Genomic DNA, 26,480 nt, shown 5'->3' on the forward strand with positions numbered 1-26,480 from the left:
CGGCACGTGGGATCTTCCCGGACCGGGGCACGAACCCGTGTCCCCTGCATCGGCAGGCGGATTCTCAACCACTGCGCCACCAGGGAAGCCCTTTTCTTCATTTTTGTAGCACATTTTTGGTCTGTTTTAAATAAAATGATTGACAATTGCTTTTTCTCCTCTTTTCTTTTTTTACTCTAAAGCTTTTGCCCTGCAGAAACACCATTAAAGACAGCTTACTCTGGGGGAAGCGCGGTGGATTGTCATTGACGTCTGTCAGCGTGATGTTGACCGTGGTGGTCCCCGATAAGCCTCCCATCTGGCCACCCATGTCTTTGGCCTGGATTACCACTTGATATTGCTCCCTGTTTTCTCTGTTCATGTTTGGTAAAGCAGTCCTGATGATACCTTGAAGAAAATGGAAAAACTTTTATTATGCTCATTAAAATCTCAATTATTAGTTGATTAAGCTCACAAATTGTAAATCCAAAATAGTAGTGATTTTTGAAAGATGAAAATGCTTTCGCTATTAATTTTTATTGTCTAGAAATTGTAAAAGTGATTCTATGTAAATATTTGCCGGTTTGTGTTGTTTTTCTATTTCCTAAAGAATATCGTATGTGCTATCTAGTGCCCTAAACCCAGATGCAAAAACATAAAAGCAGGTATATTCCCATTAGCTCGCTCGATCATTCAACTCTGAGTTCTTTGACTGTGGCATCATCACTCTTCTGTGAGTATTACTGTTAGGATTTTGTTCTTATTTTCCCACCATTTTTTTTTCTTATAAAGATCATAAAGACTGCTAAATGAACAAACACTGATTCATGATTCCTGACCTGTTTCAGGTTCCACAGAGAAATATGGCTGCCCTTGAAGTATGCTGTAAATGACTCTGGCGCTGTTCCCATAGGAAGGGTCATCGGCATCTGTAGCTGTGACTTGCACCACAGAAGTACCTGAAGTATCCAAATTCAGCTTAGTTCTGCACAGTACCAGAAGGAGGAGCAAAAGCACTGGTTTTCATGGAAGACTTCAATTATTTTTGGCTTTAATAATGACCTCTTAAAGAACCATTCATATATAATTTAGATGAAAATTATATATATATATAGCGTATTATAGGTAAACTTTGAATTCAACAACATAATTTATTTAGCCAACAGGTGTATTTTCATGCATGCAATAGACAATGCTACAGTGTAACAGATTATAATAAATGCAGACACTTTACAAATGCTCGGGTTTGATATTTAAATTCATTTTCACATAATAGATTTGTTTTGTGTAAAGGGCATATCTAATCACAAAGGAGTAAGTATGCTCTTTTTTCTCTCTCTCCACTAATTAACTATAAAAATAATTAACATCTGTTCTAGAATACGATGTTATGAATAGATTAAATTCTAAATTTAGAAACAATCCAAGATGATCCCAAGTCCCAAGAACCATTAGAAGCTATTTAATAAAGTTCAAAATATATAAAAGGGCTTTATATTAAGGTGATTGCCAGAAGTCCTTGGGATTTAGCGAAGTAAATATTAAATAATAATCTCTGAACAATGCTTTTGAGAACTGCAGTGGGAAATTTTCTATTAAAATTGTTACAAGGAAAAAAATGTTTCAGAATTGTTTCATCAGTTTATACTTCTCCCACGTTTGAGAAATGATCTATTCTACTAAATCCAAATACGTTATCTCGAAAAATGTTACTGTTTTTTGATGTTTAATTTTCTGTGGTTCTCTATTTAGCAAAAACATGAAATCAATTCTAAGTTTCTTTGCCTACAAATACACCTTCCATTTATTTACACTGAAAAAGGAATTCTGTTTTCTTGAATGTTATACTTCCAGTTTTTTCACACCTTCTGTCTTACTGCTACTGCAACCTAACTTTAAATTCTGTATCAGTTTGTGATTAGCTGTTGATTTTCAACTGGTTTATCTGAATAAGAGATTTATATCAGCAGAGTTTTATATATAATGGCTAAATTGAAAGGATGTTTTAAAATATTTAATATGAAGTAATAGAAAATCTAATTAATTCCAATGTTCATAACATCTAGATAATCCAGACAAACTCTTTAGGCAAATTATGCCTAGAGTATATATGTAGACTCTAGATTACATTTATGGTGTTCTAAGTGTACTTATAATATATTTGGAGTCAGGACTTTACACAGCTGTTCTCCAAATCCACGTGACAAAAATTTGCATTTTCATAGTTTTCTACTGAAGGTCAATGGTATTTTCTTGGATTTTTGAAGGAAGTGTCTATTTATTGTATTGTAGAAACTTACAAACCCATAGGAAGTGAGAAATGCATTAATCCTTTTTTTTCCTGACTCGTTTCATAATTCAGAAAATTAAACATGTACTGTTAGCAGGGAATCAAATATGATTTCAAGTAATTGATCATAATATTTTAAGAATTTCTTGATAATTACTTTTTATACTTTTTGAATACCGTCATAAACACTGTAAATGAACTTACCTACAACAGACATTTCGGGAACACTCGCAGTATAAATTTCCTCTGGGAACGTTGGCTCATTGTCATTGATATCATGGATTTTGATCACAAACTCAGACTCCGGTTCTACTGGCCTCAAAGTTCTTCTGTTAATAGCTTGTGCGCGTAGAGTATAAAAGGCCTTTTCTTCCCTATCAATTCTTCTTGTGGCATGAATGTCACCTGTTTTTTCATCAATAATGAAAAGAGTACCAGCTCCATCTCCAGATAAAATATATTTGAGGGATCCATCTCCTTTATCTTGGTCTGAATGAAGCTAGGGGGAATAAAAATGAGCATATCCATGATAATGTCTAAAGATACATAATGCAGAAGGAATTCAAAGAAGGTCTCTCAAGCCACATCTTTGAAAAATGGGGTCAGTTATCTTAGTTCTTGAAAGGAGAGTTCAATAAGTATGATCACACTCATCTATATACTTTAAACAATAGGACTAGCCTTTTACATATCAGTGTGATTTTTATTCTAAATGTAAAAAAGTAATAAAAATAAACCAAACACAGCTCCTTTCTTTGCTTTGCTTGGTAAATAACCATTTCCGTAGGCAAAAAACTCCTGACAAAGACATAAGTCATTAGTCTTGATATGCTGGTGTAAACATTGCTTCTCTCATCTCTTTCTGTGAGTGGAAAATTCTTTTACTCTCCTATTATGCAAGAAATTTATTTCCTATAAACTTATTATTAATTATTGTATTTCTGTTGGGGAATTGGCAATATTTTAAGAACTGTAAGACAGGAAAAGTTGCATGAGACATGGCTTCTATGTTAGAAATCCTACCCATCATTCTCTGATTCACATGAATGACAACTGCCCCAGAAATATCTGTGGGGTTCAGAGCAAGAGTACAAATAGATGTCTATATAACACCTGCCTATATATTTTAAAGGTATAAATCAAATTAATAAACTATAAAATAAAATATGCTCTATCTAGTCTCCTACCTTGTCAAATCTGTCTTCTTAACAACTGCAAACAACAAGTTCTGTGTAGAAAAAATGCAATGTAGGGCAAGCCTTTTTCTTGCCTCCTTGCTTATGCCCACAACACTAATCTTCCACAATCTAGTCATCATGTCAAAGAGCTTGGCATGCATTCATGTGGATATATCAGCCTAGTCCACATCCCATCCCAGTGCTAATGCTTGTCCAGGAGCCCATGTGTCATGGGCAAATTCCATCTACAATTGCCCTGTGGTATCTGCGGGGGATCCAAGACCCCTGTGGATGCCAAAATCTGAGGATGCTTGAATCCCTTACATAAAATGGCATAGTGCAGTCAGCCCTCAGTATCCATGGGTTCAGCATCCATGTATTCAACCGCCCATGGATTGTGCACTATGTTTACCAACTGCGGTTGGCTGAATCTACAGACACTGAGCCCACAGATGTGGAGGGGTGATTGTATATCATTTTTTAACAGATGCACACTAGGCCAGCCCTCAGGATTAAGGGTACATATAATAATGGGTAAATCTGGCCGTTGGTAGACTGACTTGGAGAAGAGACTCTCCAGGATCTAGAAGCAAGTTCAAGGATGTCTGGGCAGGGAATAATGGGTCCCATATACTTCAAGGATCATCTGGAAATGGATGTGTGGGTTCCAGATGTGAATATCCCCTTGCCTGTCATGGAATTCATACCCTGAGGGAGAGACTTAGCCATAGGAGGAACAGAGCATGGCTTTGTAAAACACAAGGATTGTAAGTTTTTCTCTAATTGTACCACCACACCAATAAATATATTTTTTTAATGCTAAGATCATGTTTCCTTATTTGCAGTAAGAGATTATGCTTTAAAATTTTTATTTTGCTTTTTATCTGATAAGAAGTAGAAAAAGAATGTGTAGATTTTCCAAGTTTTGATAAAGCATGTATTATAACTTAGATATCATCATGCACATGTTGTCTTTTTTAAATTTGAGGTATAGTTTTACAATATTGTGTTAGTTTCAGGTATACAGCAAAGTGATTTTGTTATATATTCTTTTTTTAAATTCTTTTCCATTATAGGTTATTACAAGATATTGAATATAGTTTCCTGTGCTATACAGTAAACCCTCATTGTTTATGTATTTTATATACAGTAATGTGTATCTGTTAACCCCATACTCCTAATTTATCCCTCTTCCTCCTTCCCCTTTGGTAATAAGTTTGTTTTATATGTCTGTAAGTCTGTTTCTGTTTTGTAAATAAGTTCATTTGTAGCATGTTATCTTTTTAAATATTCATACAAAATATAGTCATAAATTGGAATAGGCATACTGACTTGTAGCCTAGAAAAATAAAAACTGGAGACAATATCCTTCCACTATACAAAATATTATAGAGTTAGATATTTATCTAAGTAGGTTTGACTTTTGCGCTTTAGATTATTTAAATCAACAAAAAGTTTTATTTATTTACCTGTAGAAGTATTACACTGATTATATTCTCTTTAAAGTAGAATTTTGTTTCTTTATTTGAAAGTTTCTTTTTCTTTATAGGAGCTTATATCAATGAACTTGGCTGTGAAAACATTTTTATGTGGATATCAAAAATGTTTAAATTAAATAAATATTTAACCCCCTCCCCAATATATTTTATTACTGGTTAGGTAATACAATATATAGGTAATACAATATATTATATACAACTTCTGGGTTTACAAAAGCAGTCTATATTTTTGTTAATGGTTTGTAATAATCATCATTTAGCCATTAAATTTGGATCAAACTCCATTTTTCTGATTTTTGGATAAATAACTCAGTATTACAGATATAATAGGAAAAAAACTCCAAATGGATACGTACTTTGGAGAAAAAGATATAGAAGTCAGGTAAAAAATAATTTTTTATTTCATTTTTATCTATTCATAAACAACAAAGTAAGGTTGAGGAACAAGAAGTATCTGCTTTTAACTAAACAGCTCTCAGACGTAACATATGATTGTGTTGTCCAGGGAATTACTCTCAAAAAGTCACAAGACTGAAGATTTTTAGTAACTGAAAATGCACATAGTTGCTGGAAAACTTTCCAATTATATAAATGTACAATAATGTGGCAATTTTCCAAATGACAGATATAAGCATTGCATATTTCTTCTTCTGTCTGGGAATCAAAATAGTTCAAGGAAAGATTATTGATATTATCAATCATCTGATCATATAATTTTGTGATTTGTACTAGACCATTATGATGCTTATTGTCTATTCATTCAACAATTTTAATTGAGAAATATTTATTTACTCTCATAAAAATCAGGTAGTTATAAAAGTAAATGAACAATTCCATCCTAGTGCTATGGAAGATTCAAACACAGTGTGTAATGGAAATTCACAGGATAGTCCCTAAACTAGCCTACAGGAATGAGTGAGGATTTCCTTAAGCATATATCACGTAAGTTATGTGATAAAGAATGAGTAGAGGTTAAAACCTGGGAATTTTTTTTTGCATTTTACAAATTTTACACCTCATAAAGGACACTGGATGAATATAGGAGGTAGATTCAGAGTGGAGAAGGAAACAAGACAAGATGGGAATGATTAAGACCAGTTCTGCTCTTCTAATCGGTTAGACATGCAAAAAAAAAAGTTGCTAGTAGAGTGAGATTTTAATTTTTATAAAGCTCAGTTTTGGAATATGAATCACAGCAGGATTTTTACCTTCACTTATACTACAGAGAGTGAAAATTAAATCTTGTAATTGGACCACATAGAGTGGCAGTTTCCATTGTATTAGAAAATTGAACATGATAGTTGGGAATCAAAGAGATGAGGGTTGGAAACTGGACTGTTGGTTTCGTGAGTTGGAAATGAAAGGATTTCTATCTTCTCATAATTAAGAGAAACAAATTAGATCTATGAATTTATGTGTTGCTTTTAAGAAACCAGACATAATAATTTTTTCTTGAACTGTGAGAGCCTGCATAAAAGAAAAGAAAAAGCATTTTTTTTTCTTACAGAGGGAAACAGTGGAACACTAACACTAGAATAAAAGGACAAAAATGACCATATTTGGGGGCTTGACATTAGTCTATGTTTATTGAAATATTATTTTAAATAAACATATTTGAGAATTGGACAAGTAAAGAGACTGCAATAGATATGTACTATGAGGCAGAGACATGCATTTCTAGATGTCCTAAGACTTGGGAAGTTGCTTTCTGCCCTAGATGAACCTGATGGGAGACAGAGTTAACTACTAAGGGCTATGATGATGATGTTGATTTTCTAAAAGTTACAGAAAGAGACCAATGGACAGAGTTCTTTAATTATAGTCCTCCGCCTAAGCTCCCTCTCTCTTTTTCAAGTTTCTCTTTATTATTGTAATTATTTCTTCTTTTGCATACTCTTCCCTCCTTACCCTGGTATTGTCTCTCGCCTTCATTCCTTGTGTGTGTGATAAAATTTTATTTTACATTCCAACTCATTTACTAAGCAATGATCAGACAGGGGTTAGTCCTTATAAGTGTAGCTTTCTCACTACTCTTCCTTTTTTCATTTGGATATTAGTTATCAATACTTGGATTTATTAAATATTTAATTAACTGAAATCAGTTGTTTGTGTTATTAAGAAGTGGGATTATGGATCAAGTGCTAAATAATTTAAAGCACCTACTCTGAAATAAATTTTATATTGATTTGACCTTGTGCTATTTTATTATGTGAGATATTAAGGTTTCTTTAAACATAGAAAAAAATATCAGATTATTGTGGCTTTAGTTCCTCAGTAACCCCTGTTTTCCTGTGTGAAACATTTGGGCCACAAATCCTTAAGAAGAATTTTATGTTAATACTGACCTTTTCTTTCCTTGAGGAAAGCCTATTAAAAATTCACAACCTGCTGTGTTCCTTGTAAATTCACAAGCAGATAAAGGACATGGCAAGGTACATGACAATTAATGAAAACAGAACAACTGGTACTATGCTGCACATTTAAAAGTCATTTTCCTATTATTTAACTTTTTAAATTTGGATGTGGTTAGTTATAACTCATTTGCTTATATTGATTAGTTTAATAATTAAAACTAAACAATCCACTGAATTTAAATAAATATTTTAACAACGAATTATTTAATGAAAGCCTAGTAATTTTAAATGTGGCAGGTTTTTATAACATTTCATGTAAAGCATTCATTTTAATATATTTGTCTAAAATGAAGTTTGTAAGCTAAAAGGGGTCTTTTGGCTTATATAGTCTAAGGCCATCTTTACTTTTAAGAGGAAGAAACTGAGATCCAATCAATTTTTTATCACACGGGAGTTAAATTAAGATTACACTTGAGGATCGGTGCTTTGTTGGTGGAACTTTTACTTCTTAATATCAGTTCATTTTTATTTTTCAGCTTCTCACATTAAGTTTGGAAATACTATAAAAGCAATCAAAGTATTGATCTATGAAGTACAGGGAATTTAAGTAATTTGTTACCAAAAGGATAACTGATAAAAGATTTTACCTTATACTTTCCCCCTTGGCTGGAAGAAAAATGAACAAGTTTTAAAACGTAAAAAAACATATCTATCAATACTGCCAGTAAAAGTCTGATTACTAGTTCAGAGGAAATTATGTTGCTGTGTGAGATTCCGTCTCATTCAGAATACTGATACACTTTTAGATATTGGTCATCGTTGGTATTTGGTTTGATCCCCAACACTGGGAAAAGACAGTAGAGAAAATTAGAATTATATTTGTAGAATTATATTAAGATTGTATTTATAATGGTTAGACTAGTTCTTTGAAGGATACATTTTGATAAATGAATCCAAAGGACTATAAGATACACTATCTGAGTTTAACAATTTCTTGTTTGTGTGTGTTCATTAACTTCAGAATATCAGAAATTGTTGAATAGATTTTCTAATGTACAGTGATAATTTTATGCCTGCTGTTCTTTCAAACAGCCAATATAGTCTATATATATATATATATATATATTTAAAATCCAGAATGTGGCTAATATGCTATACTATTCTGGTACCATCATCATTAGTATTTTGCTCTAATTGCTCTAGTGAGTAACATAATATCAAATGGAAAATAAGGCATTGAATCAAGTAACTTTAAGTTTGCATCCAATAAAAAAATACCAGTGAAGATGGTCTAGCACCAGAAAACAGCTGAAAGCATGTTAAAGCAAATAAACACAATCTGGTCAGAAATAAATAAGTAGCTACTCATTTTGTTGAGACTAGGGGAAAAAAGGCGGGGGGGAGTCTTGAATTGGAGTGTGTGACATTTACAGAGTAAGACGGAGCATTATTTTAATATTAATGATATAGAAAAATATACATCAGTTTTTATCAATCCTAGTGAAACAATTTTCTCTTCAAAAATAGAAATGGAGAGGAGAAATAAAGCTTATCTATCAACGGAATGGACTGTAAAAACAACTACAGTAATTTAAAAATACCCCATATATATGACTTAGATTAATAAACAATTTTCTGAACAATTTCTTTCTGGGACCAGAAGCAAGTATAGAGGATTAAATGATTGATGGGCCATGTTGTCTGTTTAATTTAGTGTCTGGCCAAAAAAATCAAGTGGTTTGTTTTCCACATTTGGCAGAGTTCTCTGGAGATCTCCCCCAGGAGTACAAACTCCAGGGGGCGTCTAGATTCAAAAGCTAGAGATTCCTCTTCCTGTTTGGTCTTCTGAGAGTGCAGCTTACTGAAAATTGGCCTTGTGCTTCTGGGCCACCCCGATTGATGAGTCCAATCTTGGATCATCCTGCAGTTTGGGGGGTTTTCTTAGACTCTGTTAGGAATTACTCAAGACCCTGCAGCAGGTCAGACTTCTTAGCAGAGCGTGCTATAAAATTCTAAAGACATCTCCTGCTAGGACTGCTGCTAATTCACATCTTACAGTGTCTCAACTCGTACATTTCTTTTCTGGTACTGTAAAGATACCAAGACTACATTGAAGGCATTTATTTAAGTTTTCCATACACACAGTTTTATAGGGCATTATCTGCTTCATGACCATAAATGGTATGCATAATACACAGTAGACACATTCTTTCTAATTATTGTATTAGTTTTCCTTTCCAAAGAGAGTTATTGGGGAAATATTTTAGAGAAGGTTCATATTCTTTTAGAAGCCTGGCATCTTTCTTCTATAGTTTTGAAGATCACTAAATTATGCAGAGTGTTCCCTTGCAGTGTGAAAATGACATTGAACATTTCACACCTTATTTTCCCTACAACTTGAAGTCTTCTTAAGCATCTTATATTTATAATATGGGAGTATGTGTAAATACATGTCTAAAAATTGTTAAGTAAATGCAAAATATTTTAAATCAAGAGATTCATTTTTGATTAATAAGGTCTACAGAAATCAGAGAAGAAAAAAATAAAGGGTGATCATCTCCTTTTTATGGGCTTCACAGGCAGCTGAGAATCTTTCCTTCCTTCTTTTAATCAAGAAAGGTATAATGATAGGAGGTATGAAAGGAAGGAGAGGGCTAGGAATATGTATTCACTGAAGGAGTTTATTTAAATAAGCATTTTTTGAATCGGATTGAACTAAACTAAATTGAGGAGGGTAATGAGAATTCTGTGTGCCATTTTAGGACTTAGAAGTTTCAGAGATTTTCCTACAGAGGAAGTATTTGAAGCTGTTGGGTTTCTAAGTCTTATTCATAAAGATGCTTCTATCTTGAAAACTGTAGACTGACAAGTACATAATTGGATGCCCAAGGAGAAGTACTAGGCAGCTGCCTGCTGTCTCTAGGGGTTATGGTCAAGACAGGGAAAATGAAAAGAGGTTTGGATCTTTATATCTGTTAGATTTTTTTAAGACACTGAATAAAATGGGAGTCTGAAAAAGGGCTATGAATGCTACCCCCCCTCCAAATTGTGCATGTGTGTAAAATACAAAAAGAATGTTAATATGCGGTATCAGGGAGTACAAATATAGCCCTAGACCACTAAATTAAAATCTTCTATTCTAGGTAGATTTTATATGTTTTTCCACATACTCACACACACACACATACAAAAGGAATTGAGAAATCAAGGTAGATGTTCTCCTTATGAAGGGGGATTGCTCATTTGGTGGAGGAACGTTCATATCTTCATCAAATGAGGAAACCTAGCCCCCAAACTTATCTGACAATATCATGCCCCTACAACTTGTGTCCTTCCTCACTACCTTGATTTATCCACCCTGAAAATTCTTACTCATCGATAAAGATCCTATTTATATCTTATCTCCTATATGAGGCATTTTTTCAAACTCCTTTGTAAGGCTGAATTGACCTCTCTTTCCTTAGTGCCCCAATTATCATGTACGTCTGTTTGTATGAATGTGTATATAGGTATTATATATATGCATATACATATAAAATTTTATAACCACTTCAAATTTTGAATTATTATTTTCATAAGTCTTTATGGAACTACAAATATATTTTGAGGATGAGAACTGAGTTTTCTATTCTTATGGACTCCTAACATTTCACAGTACATAATAAGGAATTATTTACTTGTAAAAGGAAATGGACATCAGAGTCAAATACCACAGACATGAGGAATAAAGAGCTCATTTTGTGCTACTTCTTTGGAAAGAAGTGAAATTCTTCTGAATGGAGTGAAATGGAATTAGAAGTCCATAATGAAAAGTGGGGATCAGCGATTACTCTACATTGAAAGTATAAATGTACATAAATAAAATCTTATTCTTCATACTGAAAAAGATTGGGGCTATAAATTAGCTAGAAATTCCAGTTAACTATGAGATGGTATCAGTGGGATATGATATATATATATATCATATATGTATCATATATATATATCATATATATATGATATATATATGATATATACATGGATTACCAGGAGACATATTTACATTTTTCAGTGAAGAGCCAGGGATAGAAATGCAAATCCAAATTTATCTCTAAAACCATATGGTAAGTCATTGTAGACGTCTGTAATTTAATTAAGAGTAGGATAAGGTAGTTAGGTAATAATAGCAGGATGACATTCCCACTGACAACATATAGGACATCCAGCTGGACTACAGAAAAAGAAAAAATCACATTTCTAAGGCCAAATTGCTGTGTAAACAATAGGAACTGAATGGATTAAAACCTGGGAGGAGAGGATTGTTCAGAGGTGAACAGAGGACTTGCAGCTACTTTTTCCCCAGTTTTGCCAGTTCCGAGCCTGGGTTTGGAGGTAAGAATCTGTGATTGTCCCAAGAGGAAAGTACTTCTGGAATAAAAGAAGTCAGAAAAGAGTTTAGAGTTCACATGGTAGTGGAGTGAAAATACTGGGGAAGTGAAGGTCCTCAAATGCATTGCCAGTCTTTCCATAAAACATTTGTTGAATTATGAGTCTGTAGATGGCTAAGGGCCAGGCTGAAAGCTTCTGAAAGCTAGAATGTAATTGTCACATTCCCAGAGACTGGTGGTTCTTAGGTTCAAAAAAAAAAAGACTCATGAGGAGGTGAAATGTGAAAGCCCTCCAGGGAATGTCAGACTGAACCTGAGGATCTACAGGGACTTTGCACCTAAGAGTGTTCAACAATTCTTAGTGCCTCTATAGGCTAAAAATACAGACCCACAGACTTGGTCCCTTGAAAAATGGTCACTGCCAGAGAGAAAAGAAAGCAAGAAATGTGTTGTTCTTCATGCAAAGTGGCAAAACATACAGATTATTGCCTCCTGGAGAATTCTGTCAATTGTTGAAGGAGCATCAGGCAAACAATTAAAGATCTAAACTGAGAATTTCTGAAGGGCAAAATTAAATATCCTGAGGAATTGGGGGGCAAAAGAGACAGGACCCACTCTCACTTGGAGGGTTCACCTTCTTGGTAAAGGGATAAACAGTGGTAGACGTAGGCTTACCAAATGGCAATTCAATCTGATCTTCCTCAATCCTTGATTGAACTGTAGTGATATATCATTTGCCTTCTAACCAAAGAAACAGAACCAATAGGAAATCTATATTTTAATATATATTATATATATATATCCATCTATTTTTCTATATATCTATGTATTGTTTGGAGAATTTTAAGGAATTGGCTCATGGGCTGTGGAAGATACAAAGTCTGAAATCCATCGGGAAGGACAGCGATCTCAAAATTTGTAAGAGTAGATGTTGCAATTTTGAGTCATAAATCCACAGGGCAGGCCAGTAAGCTAGAAACTCAGGCTGGGTTTCTTTGTTACAGTTTTGAGGCAGAAGTCATTTTTCTTTGGGAAACTTCATGTTTTGCTCTTAAGGTCTTCAGTTGATTGGATGAGGCCCACCCACGTTATGGAGAGCAATCTGCTTTAATTATAGTTTACTGATTATAAAGGTTAATCACATCTAAAAAAAAAAAAAGCCTCCATAGCAACATCTAGATTAGTGTTTGACCAAACAACTGGTCACCATGTCCTAGTTAAGTTGACACATAAAATTAATGATCACAGATGATAAGCAAATAATCCAAAAAACAATCAAAAAATTCTTTCCAGTGAAAAATAACCCATTATACATAATGTATGGTAGGAAAAGTTACTATTCATGCAAAAAGGCAAGATCATATAACCAATATGAGAGTAAAAACAGAATAAAGACTGTATATGATTAACATATTGTGTTTAGCAGACAAAATTGAAAGATAACTGTGCATAATATATTTGAAAATGTAAGGAATAAGTGGAAAGAGCAGATGAAAAATGGAGATTGAGAAAACAATCAAAAGAACATTCTAAATCAAAAATACAATTCCTGACATTCATAAATCTATGGACAGTTTTTACAGCAGATTGGATATATAGTAAAACACAAGGTTAGTCTGTTGAAAGGTAAGCAGAGATTGCCATCAAGGAGTTAGGTATATAGAAAGTACAAACCTGAAATGCAGAGAGAAAAAATTATGAGAAAAAATAAATAAGATCACTGGATGCCTGTGAAACAGAATCAAAAGTTGCAACACACATGAAATTGGATTCCCAGAAAGAAAGGAGAAAGGAATGCAAATTATATTTGAAGGAAAAAATGGGTAAGAATTTTAAAAAACTGATGAAAGATACCAAGAAACAGATTCAGTAAGATCTGAGAAACTCCAAAAGGATAAATAAAAGTAAAACAACAAATAATCCCATTATAGTCATATTTTTGAAATTTGAAAACATAGAGAAAACTGTAAAAGTATTTGGGAACAAAATAGATACATTAACTTCAAAACAGCAAGTATTAGTCTGATTGCCTGTTTCTGAAAAGATATGATGGAAGCCAAAGCATGATGGAAAGACATCTTAAAGCAGTGATGGAAAATAATGAGCTACATGAAATTCTACACTGTGCAAAAATAGGCTTCTCAAAGGAAGTTGAAATAAGTATGTTTTGGGACAAAAACTAAGGGTATTTACCCCAATAGGTATTCAGTAAAAGGAATATTAAATTGGAGTTTTCACAGAAGAAAATGATCCCAAATAAAATTTGTGAAGGGAATGAAAACACCAGAACTATAATTATGTGGTAAATATAAATAATTACTGAATATACAAAACAATAATAGTAATATCTTTGGATGCTGGAATAAAGTACATGACAATAACATACTAGAAATAAAGAAGAGGGAATAAAATTTTAAAGGATTCTATATTTAAACTGGTTTGTGAAAATACATTGAAATGTGCAGTTTTGATATGCACACTTTTCTGTATGATTATTATTCCTCAGTACAAAGTTAGCATAATTTATCTTGATGTCTTCCCACCTTCCATCGGACCCCACCAAATTCACCCACTACAACGCTAGGCTTGTAAATCTGGCTATAATTCCCAAAGGAAATGGATGCCAATATAATGGAATATAAAGAAATACAGAGAATAATAAAACAAACAAGTGAGTGCCAGAGTTCCATAAATGTCAATATTTTGCAAATTTATGTTGGATCTTTTTGCTTTAAGAAAGAAAATAAAGTTAAAATAAACTGTAATTCATTAGTCGAAGCCTTCTCTGCCCTTTCATTCCTTTCCTTACATCTTTATACATATCATCATCTTGTAGTCTGTGTGCTTCTTTTCCTTCAATATTTTATATTTTTGCAATGTGAGTAATAGCACTTGTCCTAAACAGAATGCTTCATCTCCACCTTTCCCACAAATCAACTCTTATTTTAGTAAACTGCATGTTTATCAAGCCAGTTTTTCAAACTAAAATCCTAGGGGCCATTGATTTCCACCCCCCCACCAACTCTATTTATTCCATAAGCAAATCTTTTGGACTTCATTGTATTTCCAACTGCTTCTCACAGCCTCCACTGCTGTCATTCCAATACAAGGCACTGTAATCTGTCACTTAAGTTTCCACCTAGTCTCCCCATCTCTATTTCCATCCTTAAGTTTCCACCCAGTCTCCCCACCTCTATTTCCATCCTTCTATGGTTACTCTCCACCCACTAGCCAGAGTGATCATTTAAAAATGCAGATCGGTACAGCCACTACTCTGCTCAAAATCCACCTGTGGCTTCCCATTACATTTATTTTATTTTATTTTATTTTTTTGGCCGTACGCGGACCTCTCACTGTTGTGGCCTCTCCCGTTGCGGAGCACAGGCTCCGGACGCACAGGCCCAGCGGCCATGGCTCACGGGCCCAGCCGCTCCGCGGCATGTGGGATCCTCCCGGACCGGGGCACGAACCCGTAACCCCTGAATCGGCAGGCGGACTCTCAACCACTGCGCCACCAGGGAAGCCCCCCATTACATTTAGAACACAGTCTAAACAACGCCTTACCCTCATTTACAACATTCATTGTGATGTAGTCCTGGCCTGTCATGCTGGCCTCAACTCTTTCCATTCTCCCTTTAACCACCTGAACTCACACTGACCTTCCTATTTCTTGAACATGCTAAGTTTATTTCTACCTCTCGCTTTAGCACTTGCTATTTCTTTGAATGATACACACTTCCTCGCTTAATATTTCTAGGTGATTTTGTGTTTCACTTTTGTGCTTTCGTATGTTTTTTCCCTTTGTTTCTCTCGCTCTGTCATTTTCTTCTCAATTTGTGAGAAATTCTTGATATATCTGAATATTAATAATCTGTTGTTATATCATTGCATGTTTCTTCTTTTAGTCTGGGATGTTTCTTTTAACATAGGTAATAGTTTCTTTTGTCCTAGAGAATGTTTCATTTCAATATAGTTAAATTTATCAATAATTTATTTTATGCTTATTCCTTTTTGTACCTTATTCAAGAATTATTACCTAACCCAAAGTCATACTTATGTTTTCATATAATCTGTTCACTTTTAATATTTTTAAAGCTTTTCTTTGACACGTAGCTCACTTTTACCATATACACACATTGTTGTGTGTATATGTGTGTGTGTATATGTGTGTGTGTGTGTGTGTGTGTTGAGAGTGTGTGTATGTGTGGTGTTAGGAACAGATCAACTTTTTCTAGTAAGGATTTACAACAGATATTTATTAAACCATTGATCTTAATTCCAACTCATCTAAAATTTTTCTATATAAGCACAGGTGTGTTTTATTATTTATTTATTTGTCACCTTCTCCAACTTCCTAGTGCTGCAGACCTGAATGGGCACGGTACTCATCTTCCTCGTCAAGTACAACCTCAACAACCTGGCCACTGGCCTGGTCTTCAGCATTGTCCTGGTCAACTCTCCCTCATGGCCTTTGGCGTCTAGAAGCCCATGATGGATGTGGTACCCCTGGATCATGCTGGGCCATAGACATCCAGTCCCCAGAAGCTGCCTCATCCTTGGGGCCCACCTCTCTGCCCGACAGTCTCCAAACCCCCAGAGCCAGGCAGGCTGCCACTGGACTGCACCCCAGGATGAGCCACATGTTGCCAGCCACCCCAGGCAGCACAGGCCTGATCCGGGCCTAGGTTGTTCCTCCTGGATCATGGTGAGGTGAGGTCCAGAGGCAGGACTGGAGAGCCCCTGAGAAAGGTTTTGGCCGCTCACTGACATGCTGCAGGTTCCAAGATGGCCGCCAGGGAATGACGGCTGGCCTGGGTCTCAGGACATTTCCAGAGGGATGAGAGACAAACAAAAATTTCTATATAACCATGGGTACACTTTAGAGCCTTCTATTTTGTGCCATCTGTCTATTGTCACAAATATAGCATTATTACTAATAACACATTCAATTTCTGAAGCTCTGCAATGATTGTTAAAACCCATTCAAATAAGTACCCTTTCTTATCTGTCTTTTAAAAAATTGTCTTGAGGGTTCTTGGTCCTTACCACATGTAGTTTTACATCAGCATGTTACTTTCTACTAAAAAATAAAGAACAAAAGTCTTGCTAAAAATCTGATTGGAATGGCAATGAATTTACAGATTAAATGGGAGAGAGTATCATCTTAAACATGAACACCTCCTGTTCTCAAAAACTGTGTATATCTCCAGAGCCTTAGCTGCACAGCAGAAATACCTGATGGAGCTTTTAAAAACCCTGATGCCTGTACCACACCCTAAGTCAATTAAATAAAAATTTCTGGGACCTTTCCATGGGTCCTGAAGTTAACGTGGCAAGTTTCAGCTTCTTCGGATACCTGGGCTGGGGGGCTATAATAATTACCATACTAATCTCTGATTGCTGATCTCTTAGGTGCTTTAATACCTCACTGAAACTACAAGCTCATATCCACAGTGGTTTCATGTTGACAGACTGTATATTTCTGAAAGCTTAAGGTCTTTTATAAAGAAACTTTGAAGCATAAATCTGCCAAACATCTGAAGAAAGAATTCCTCACCTGGTATGTAAGGGAACTCCTCAGCACCACTATGACAAACCAGGAAAAATGGGCCCACCTCAGCCCCTCAGAATTTTCCCGGCTTCAGAAATATGCTGAGTGGGGGTGACTTGTACTCGGTTTTCAAAGCTTCACTTGTTTCTGCTGTTTCTTAAAAACAACCAGCTTAAAATAATCAATAAGCCAATGAGGTAAATTTTGGGGCTGTACATTTTGTTCCTATTCAGCTCCCTTCTAAAACTCAACTTTCATTTCCTTTAAATGAAATGTATGTGACAATGACCTCCAAATGTATATATGTAACCCAATCCTCTCCCCTCAACTTCAGCTCTAAATATGCAGCTGTCTAGCTGACATCTTCAATGGGCTGGCTTATTGATATTTCACATTTAACAGATCCAAAACAGAATTCTTGTTTCCCTTCTGTTCCATCAAAATAAAACAAAAATTAAAGCACATTTATGTTACTCCCTTAAAGAAAAAAATGTTTATATATCTCCATTTATTAAGGACATATAGTTGCCCTTCAGTATAATTTTATATTTGTTTTGATATCTAGCTCACTTTTTCCATCTGAATTTGTGGGACTCATTGTTTGGTCTCTAGAGACCTAAGGGCACTGGTCGGACAAGTCTATAAAGCCTCTGGAACTAAACTTCGATGGGTACAAACAAGTGTTATCCACTAAGGACATGAGATTGAGATACGGGACATTCAAATGCTCACCCCAAAGCTCCTTGAGACAATTTTGTCCATCCCTCTCCCCCAAACGAAAAAAGTTACATAAATTTCTAGCAGCAACTTGTTACTACAGCCAATGGATTCTTGATTTTTCTGCCCTTGCCAAACCTCTGATGCCCTCCTGCCAGACACCACCCAGAGCCAATTTCCTGAGTTTCAGAGGCATTAACCCCATTTGAAGCCTTAAAATTAACATTATCCCCACCCCTAGCTCTCAGCTTACCTAATTTTGACAAACCTTTTCATCTTTACTGTCGTGAAACTAATGGGATTTTAAGACAATCTTTTGCCTCTCAGATACATCCTCTATTTCTCATGCCAGTTAGACCCTGTGGCATCAGGTGTCCAAACATTATTTCAAAAGGGGTTAATCCATGTCACCTATTTGGAGTATTTTGGAATTTTATAAGTGCCAGGAGTAATGCTTCTGGCTATTTAAGTCCAGTTTCATGACAGATCTTTCCTAAAGTCCTTTGTATGTCTAAATTTTTATGCTTACTGGCATCACTAAACCTTCTATTCCTGGGTTAAGTGAATATTGTGGGAATTTACATGAATGATCTGATGCTAATAGAAGACCAGCATCAGACCTGCAGTGACCAGCTAATAGAACTAACTAGTATCTTGGAGCATACTGCCAACAGGTGAAAGGGGCATGAGCTCCACCGAGTGACAAGGGGCATGATCTCCACCGATTGACAAGGCTTCCATCCATCTCAACCAGGAGACCAGGTGTACATCAAGGTCTTTAGAGGAAAACACTCACTGTCAACCAGCTGGGAAGGACCTTACAAGGTATTGCTAACCACCTAGTCTGCCAACAAAATAAAAGAAAACTCCTCCTGGATTCAGACAAGCCACACCAAAAAAACCCCCATATCACCTGACAATTGGGAGACAATCCCTACACATGATGGATCTCAAAGTAAAGCTTTTCCAGAGCCAATTCCCAGTCTCCAGAAGCAGATGGCATTATGAAGTAGACAACTTTCCCCTAGATCAGGGATCAAGAAACTTCACTTCTACCTATTCCCCACCTTTAAAGACTCCCCATACACAAACCAAAAAAATAAATAAAACAAAGAAAAAGCACTTTTTCTTATTAATGAACACTTTTTTTCTTCTGCATTAATTAATCATTTATTAGAAGGCTGACTAGAGGTTGCTTGTTTCTATCTACTGTCCCTCTACGCTTCCACAAGGGCTCTCTTTCAACCTATGTCTTGCTCTTATTAACACTTACTTTTTCAACAGGTCAGGGGCAAACCAAACACTCCCTTATGCCAGTTCACCAAACCCTGATCATATTAACTAATCAAGCTGACTGTTGGTTATGTCAGCATCTATAGTGCAAAGAATATGAACTATTTTTCATTCCTTCCAGTATGGAAGGTGGAGGAACAGGGTATGGTATCCCATCAGTCTGCCTCTTCTTCTAGTGAGTTACTTGGGCCCAGGAAAACCTCTCTAGAAACTCAAGGACTGTTCCTTGCCCTGATAAAGACAATAGGTGAAATCTTTTCACTTGATTGAAAACAGATGTGCCACTGGACCTTTCCTGGTGACATATCAGGGCAATATTGCAGTCAAACTCTGTGGCTTGATTCCATGGACGGCATATTCAAACCTATCAAGGAGATGAAAAGTGACTCCAGCACTACCTTTTATGGCACAGATGTTTGCCAAATCACCAAATGCCAAATCACCCTTGCACGACTTGGGGTGTCTCAGCTGCTCCTATGATTAGACTGTCTAATACCCCAAACTATACATGGATAGACCAAAAATCTGGATGAACTTGGCCAGATGACAAAACTAAGCTTTATAGTTGCCAAAGCCAAACTGCAGGCCTCCTCTATCAAATATCCCACAACTTGTTCTGCTCTTATAAACTGACAGGAGTACATGGAAAGTAGAGATATGCGGATGTTAATTTTACTAGTAGCATGGAATCCCCTGATCTAGGAAATTATAGATTCCACTCTGACCTTGCTTTTGAAGCACACTGGTCTTTTTATCTTATGTGGCAATAAGATATGTAAAAGGTTCCCACCTAAATGGTCAGGATGTTATGGACTCAGATACTTAGCTTTTTCTGCCACCAGAAAACTCTACCTTAAATACCAGCCAAATTACAAACTTGAGCTCCTTTGTCCATAAAGGCATGCCACATAAATGGATTAGATGAGAAATCATAGAAAATCTGCTTGTGTATCAACAATCCAAGTTCTTTGTAGTGTTGAGGACCTTATTCCCAAGGTTTGGAACTCACGCATTGGAAAAGACGATCTTAAAACTTTCTACAGTAACAGAACCAGAGTTCAATACCACTATGTGAACTTCAGCACTGCTCCAGTCAGCAGTGAACAGCTTAGCCTCCGCTGAACTCCAAATCAACATGCCCATAATAGATACACTGACTGCCCAGCAAGGAGGGAATTATGGGGGAAAATGCTGCTTCTGTTAATTCAAACGGGACAAACAGTATCTAACTTACATCTGTTGAAAGATAAGATTAACACTTTCCATCAGATAAATGAAGCAGAGCCAGTTTATTGGACTGATCTATTCCTGGGATTGGGAAGCTGGTTTAATGGGGTGTGAGGAAATGTGCTTCCATTTGATCCTTTTTGTTTTTTCTTTCTCATTTTAATCTATGTTCTTTTCTCCCTTTGCAGATCCCTTACCATTCAGCTACTAAACCAATTCTCTTCTCCACAGTCATCAGCTAAGCTTTAAATATGTGAAACTTCCAGGGAAGTTTCAGAGGAGGGGCCTGATGGGGTTCAGGACAGGCTGCTCCCAAATATGTCACTTTGGTATATTGATTATTCTGAATTAAAGTTACTCAAGAAACAGTTTTTGCAAGAAGGACACTCGAGCCCTCCTTTGTCCCCCTGAAAGCTAGAAATAAATCCCCCACGTGAAGGCTGCCCTCCCTGAACCTGGAGGGTAGAAGGCATCCTTACTGCCAGAGATAAGAAATTCAGGACCAAGAAGGCTACGTAAACAAACCTTGTTACTTCTTCATTAATTTACTACCCAGAGCCCAAGCCCCTTTGTTTTTGCCAGTTCTTCACAAATTATTGTTTCTTTGTCTAAAAAGTATAAAAGCTGTTTGCTTCGGTCACATCTGTGAGCCTCATATCTTTAGGACTCTGGTACGTCCAAAATTAAACTTGTTTTTCTCTTGTTAATCTGTTATATGTCAATTTAGTAATTAGGCCAAAGATCCTAGGAGAGAAGAAGGGAAATGTTTTCTTACCCTAAATATTAGTTTCAAACTTTCTTTGTAAATATAATTAAGGTAGACTTTTAAAAACACAGAGTTGATTTTGGTTCTATTCCTCCAGCCCCACATGATTAATTTTCCTTTCCAACACAATATCTTTGACCCCACTTACTTTCTCCTTTCTTCACAAACACAAATTGTCTAAATTCTTCATTTTCTGTGTTTTTTTTTTCTTTAATTCAACCACAAACTCTTCCACAACTGCCTTAATTTCCTCTCAAGCTGCTAACATTAAACAGCTTTCATCTTTCTGAAGACAATCTCCCAGAACCTTCTGACATGTTCCAAAAGGAACTGTTTGAGATTCAAACTTTGCTTACAACTGTTAGCCTCTGATTTTTCTTCATCAGAATCGTTTGCCTCTCCAGTCTTTAGTATGTTTTCTTTTTTTGGTTGTTTTTCACTCTGATTTTTGATGTGAAATCCAAATACTGAATTGTACATGTATTCTCTTGTTGGACAAAGAAGTCAAGGCTGGATATTATTTTTCTTGAGGATATGGAATACAATACTCCATCATCTTCTTCATATTAATATTGCTGTTAAGAAATCTGCAGTCTTTCTGATGCCTGATCTTTTTATAAGACCCATGGATCTATTTTTCTCTGGGAGCTTGTAGAATCTTTTGTTTGTACAGATTTCTGAAAATGCATGGTATCGTTCTTTGGTGTTTGTATATTTCTATCAAAATTGCAGGTTACACACTAGGTCTTTTCATTCTTCAATCCCATACCATTCTATTCTAGAATATTCTAATGAATTTTTCATTGATATGCCCTCTCTTCCATTTTTCTTGTTCTGGAACTCTTATTATTCAGATATTGATCCTCAATGTTTTTCTCTTTAATTTCATTATCCTTTAGCTCTGATTTTCCATCTCTTTGCCTTCTTGCTTTACTTTCTAACTTACGTTCTGAATGTTATTCTCCACATCATATATTGAGATTTTTATATTTATCATACCTTTAAATTGCAAATACAATTTTTTTCTTCTATGTAAATTCATTTAAAAAAATATTTGTATGTAACAGATAGTATTTTCCACAGGTGATTGCAACAATATTTCCATTCTATATCCTATTCCAAGAACTTGCTACTCCCTAATCAAGAGGAAGTGCCCAATAGCCCTCTTCTTGAAGCCCCAACAATAGGTAGAATCTAGTTCCTCACCTCTTGTATCTTGTAATAGACAGAATGTGGCCAAGGTGATGATACATGATTTTCGAGACTGAGTCAGAAAATGTGAAGAGACATCTGCTTTGTGAGGTGTAACACTTGGACTATACCCCTGAGCCACTGAGTAAGCAGTCCAGCTGTTCTGAAGCTACTAGACTCTGAGGAACCCCTCAGAGTAGAGAAGAGACCACATGGAGAAACACAGAGACTAACAGAGAGAGAGAGAAAGGTCCAGCCCACCCAAGTCCTTCCCAACATCCTGAACCACAGGAACTATACCAAATAATAAAATCACCGTTGTTGTGGTAAGTCATTAAATTTTATGGTGTTAGGCAGCAATGGCTAGCCAGAAAGTTAATCTATTTTATTTTATCAGTGAAACATACGTCAATTAATATTGAATTATATATTAATATATATTAACCCTACATACCTGGAAACTGGTGCTTGTTTATGAGTTTTTTTCACTACATATTCTCTAATTCCTTCAAACTGCTTTTTCTCCCTATTTTTCTGTGATTTATAGTAACAGCTTTCTTCAAATGTCTTGACTGATACTTTAACTAGATATATAATGTTATGTTACAAATAATTTTTCTCTCAGAAAATTTTAGAAATTGTGACATTCTTTTAACACCAAACATTGTAATTGAAAAGTCTACTCAGAACCTGATTTTCATTTGGTTATAGTAAAAAAAAAAAAAATCTGGTTATACAGTATTTACACTGAAGATCTTGTCCTTGTATTTTTAAAGGCTTGTGGTAATAATTCTAGAAATTAAGCTCCTTCACTTTAATGTTTTATGGAGTCCTTTCAGTCTGATCATTGATGTTTTTCCTCAGCTTTGGGAAAAAATATTATATTGTTTAATATTTGATTATCTCTACATTTTCTGATTTCTCTCTCTCTTTCTGTCTCTCTCCTTCCTTTTCTTCCTCTTTTTCTACATTTTCTATGAGAAGCTTATTAGACATTCTGGATTAATCTTTGAGTGTTTGAGTCAGATACAAGTTTTAAATCTGCTTTGATTATTTATAATTTGAAATAAAATTTTTGTTTCAAGTAAGTCTTTTTACAAAAATGTCCTACTTTTTTTCACTTTCTTAGAAGATATAATTTCATATCCTAAAGTTCTTTACTTTTCTCTGACTTATTTCTTGTTCCCCAGAGAGTGATGTTCTATTTATTAAATGAAGTTCTTTTTCCCGTGTGCTGTGGGATTTTCTAAAGTGTTAGTGACATTTTGTTATTCTTTTAAATTTGTGTAAAATGTTCATGAGAAGCTTAAATGACTTTTCTTCTTCCTTACAAGCCTAACTATTAAATGACCCCGAGGACTACACATTGTCCAAATGGGATTGTCAAGCAGCCAAGCAGTTGGTAAGCAGTGCATGGTGGCAGCTGCTAGGTTGACTTGCCCCACTTCCATAGATTTGTCCACTAAAGACACAATGAGCCAAAATTGATTTAGAGAGTTTATTACTGTAAGCAGAGCAGGCACCTTGAGCTTCATGTTTGTATGGTTTCCCTTGCTTCCCAGATCCCAAGGGATGCTCTGATGCAGCATCATCAGAGACCCACTGTGTGTATTGTGGATCTGTGTCACAGGAAATCCCCAAGGGAATTTCTAGCACTACCTTAATTTCCTTGGGATGCAAGCTAACCCTCATCAGGAATGAAAGGGAGAGGTTTTTAATCTACTGTCATGGAACATTGTTGGTGAGTGAGCTATTTTCTATTTGTACTATTCTGGAATGTAAATTAACCTAAGCAAATTGGCTGTTAATACCTGAAAGTGAAGAAATGTGAGAGATTTATGAAAAACTGTCTTCCAACAAGGATAGGATCTGTCTATGGGGATTGAGAACTTCAAAATAAACTGTGCAAATGAGATGCATGATGGTGATAAGCTCCCATCTCCACTACTGTACCCAAATACTGGGTATTAGTAACACCCAATATGAGAGCCATAATCACTTCTAGGAAGATATCTGATTGGATGTTTTGCTTATACTTAGTCGAGGTGGGAGGTGGAGGGGTAGGAAGGAGAAGATGTCAAGGTGGTGGATTGTTGAGGAGGAGGTAAACTAAACAACCAATGAGTACGAATTAAAGTTGAAAATAATACTCACTTCCAAATAATACTCACTTTGATCTCAGCTTTCTCCCATACTACTCTCATTAATGTCCACGTCTATTCTGTTGATGGGTGGACCTATCACCGTGACCCACTGCACTTTTAGTTGCTCGTAAAATCTTCATAATTTTTGTTCATCTGAAATCTCATCAGATTGTTCCCTGTGCTTCTTATCTATACATATCATTTTTCTTCTTTATGTGGGAAAGGAAATAATCAAGAGTGATGAGGCTACCATGTTAAAGGAAACCTGCCTTTAAAAAAAAGGTCCAATTGTACTGAGCCAAATTAAAACTGTAGGCTCTAATTGCTACACAAATAATTGTGGTTTAACTTACATTACAGTAAGTCCCCTACATATGAATCTTCAAGTTGCGAACTTTCACAAATGTGATCGTGTTATTCACATGTCCAATCACATAAGTTAGTTCATGTGTCCGGCGTACATTGTCACGTGTGTGCATCCTCTACAAGTGGTTGTGCTTTTGTGTACTTTACTGTAGTACTTTACTTTTTGTGTTTGTTTTCTATGTATTATTTGTGTGAAAAGTATTATAAACCTATTACAATACAGTACTACATAGCCAATTGTGTTAGCTGGGTACCTAGGTTAACTTTGTTGGACTTATGAACTAATTGGACTTATGAACTTACTCTTGGAATGGAGCTCCCTCGCATGTAGGGGACTTACTGCATTAAATAAAATATAACTGTGAAGTTGTGTTAATTTTTTATTTTTTTGCTGTAGAATCTCCAAATTTCAAGGATATTTAAAATCTACAAAATGTAGTAGTTGTTTTGTATGATTAGCTCAAGAGGTCTTTTTCATAAGGTTTAATTAAAATCACTATGCTCCATCCTTACTGAAAAATCTCTGAAAGGTCCCTTAACCACTAATGGTTAAAAAAATATTTCGATTGAACTACCTATTAAATAGTAATTACTTGGATGATTTTTTAAATTTAATGAATAGAAAATTATAAGGAATAGATTTAAAATATTAATACAATTTAATAGAATATTTAATACATCTTTATTACAAAGCAGCCCACTGGTCTATAATAGAGATCAATGAATGACAGTATGTATGACAATCTATTAACAATTGAACATAATTTCTTATTATTATTACAAATTGATAATTCATACACATTCACTTGTTTTCTAGAGTTGTTTGCAAAAATATTTTTATATATGCTTTCATATTTGAAATGATTTAAAACCAAGTTGATAAGTTTTTGGGGTTTTTTTTGGTGGGTTTGTCATATATGGCCTTTATTATGTTGAGGTAGGTTCCCTCTATGCCCACTTTCTGGAGAGTTTTTACCATAAATGGATGTTGAATTTTGTCAAAAGCTTTTTCTGCATCTATTGAGATGATCATATGGTTTTTATTCTTCAATTGGTTAATATGGTGTATCCCATTGATTGATTTGCATATATTGGAGAATCCTTGCATCCCTGGGATAAATCCCACTTGATCATGGTGTATGATCCTTTTAATGTGTTGTTGGATTCTGTTTGCTAGTATTTTGTTGAGGATTTTTGCATCTATATTCATCAGTGATATTGTACTTGTGATTGGTCTGTTCGTATTTTCTGTTTCTTCCTGGTTCAGTCTTGGCAGGTTATACCTTTCTAAGAATTTGTCCATTTCTTCCAGGTTGTCCATTTTATTGGCATAGAGTTGCTTGTAGTAGTCTCTTAGGATGCTTTGTATTTCTTCAGTATCTGTTGTAACTTCTCCTTTTCCATTTCTAAGTTTATTGATTTGAGTCCTCTCCCTCTTTTTCTTGATAAGTCTGGCTAATGGTTTATCAATTTTGTTTACCTTCTCAAAGAACCAGCTTTTAGTTTTATTGATCTTTGCTATTGTTTTGTTTCTATTTCATTTATTTCTGCTCTGATC

At 35.3% G+C, this 26,480-nt stretch overlaps 1 protein-coding gene across 1 annotated transcript in view; it reads right to left on the minus strand.

The window, feature by feature from the left end:
- CDH10 (cadherin 10) overlaps positions 1 to 26,480 on the minus strand; it is a 109,942-nt gene that overhangs the window by 54,296 nt on the left and 29,166 nt on the right. Inside the window, exons 2-4 of the mRNA XM_028492832.1 lie at positions 2,474 to 2,768; positions 819 to 938; positions 220 to 387 (exon numbers count right to left, since the gene is read on the minus strand). Coding sequence (XP_028348633.1) covers positions 220 to 387; positions 819 to 938; positions 2,474 to 2,768 — 583 coding nt within the window. The remainder of the gene's footprint in view (positions 1 to 219; positions 388 to 818; positions 939 to 2,473; positions 2,769 to 26,480) is intronic.

Source organism: Physeter macrocephalus, chromosome 8, assembly GCF_002837175.3.
Source record: "Physeter macrocephalus isolate SW-GA chromosome 8, ASM283717v5, whole genome shotgun sequence".
In the NCBI taxonomy this organism is placed as follows: Eukaryota; Metazoa; Chordata; class Mammalia; order Artiodactyla; family Physeteridae; genus Physeter; species Physeter macrocephalus.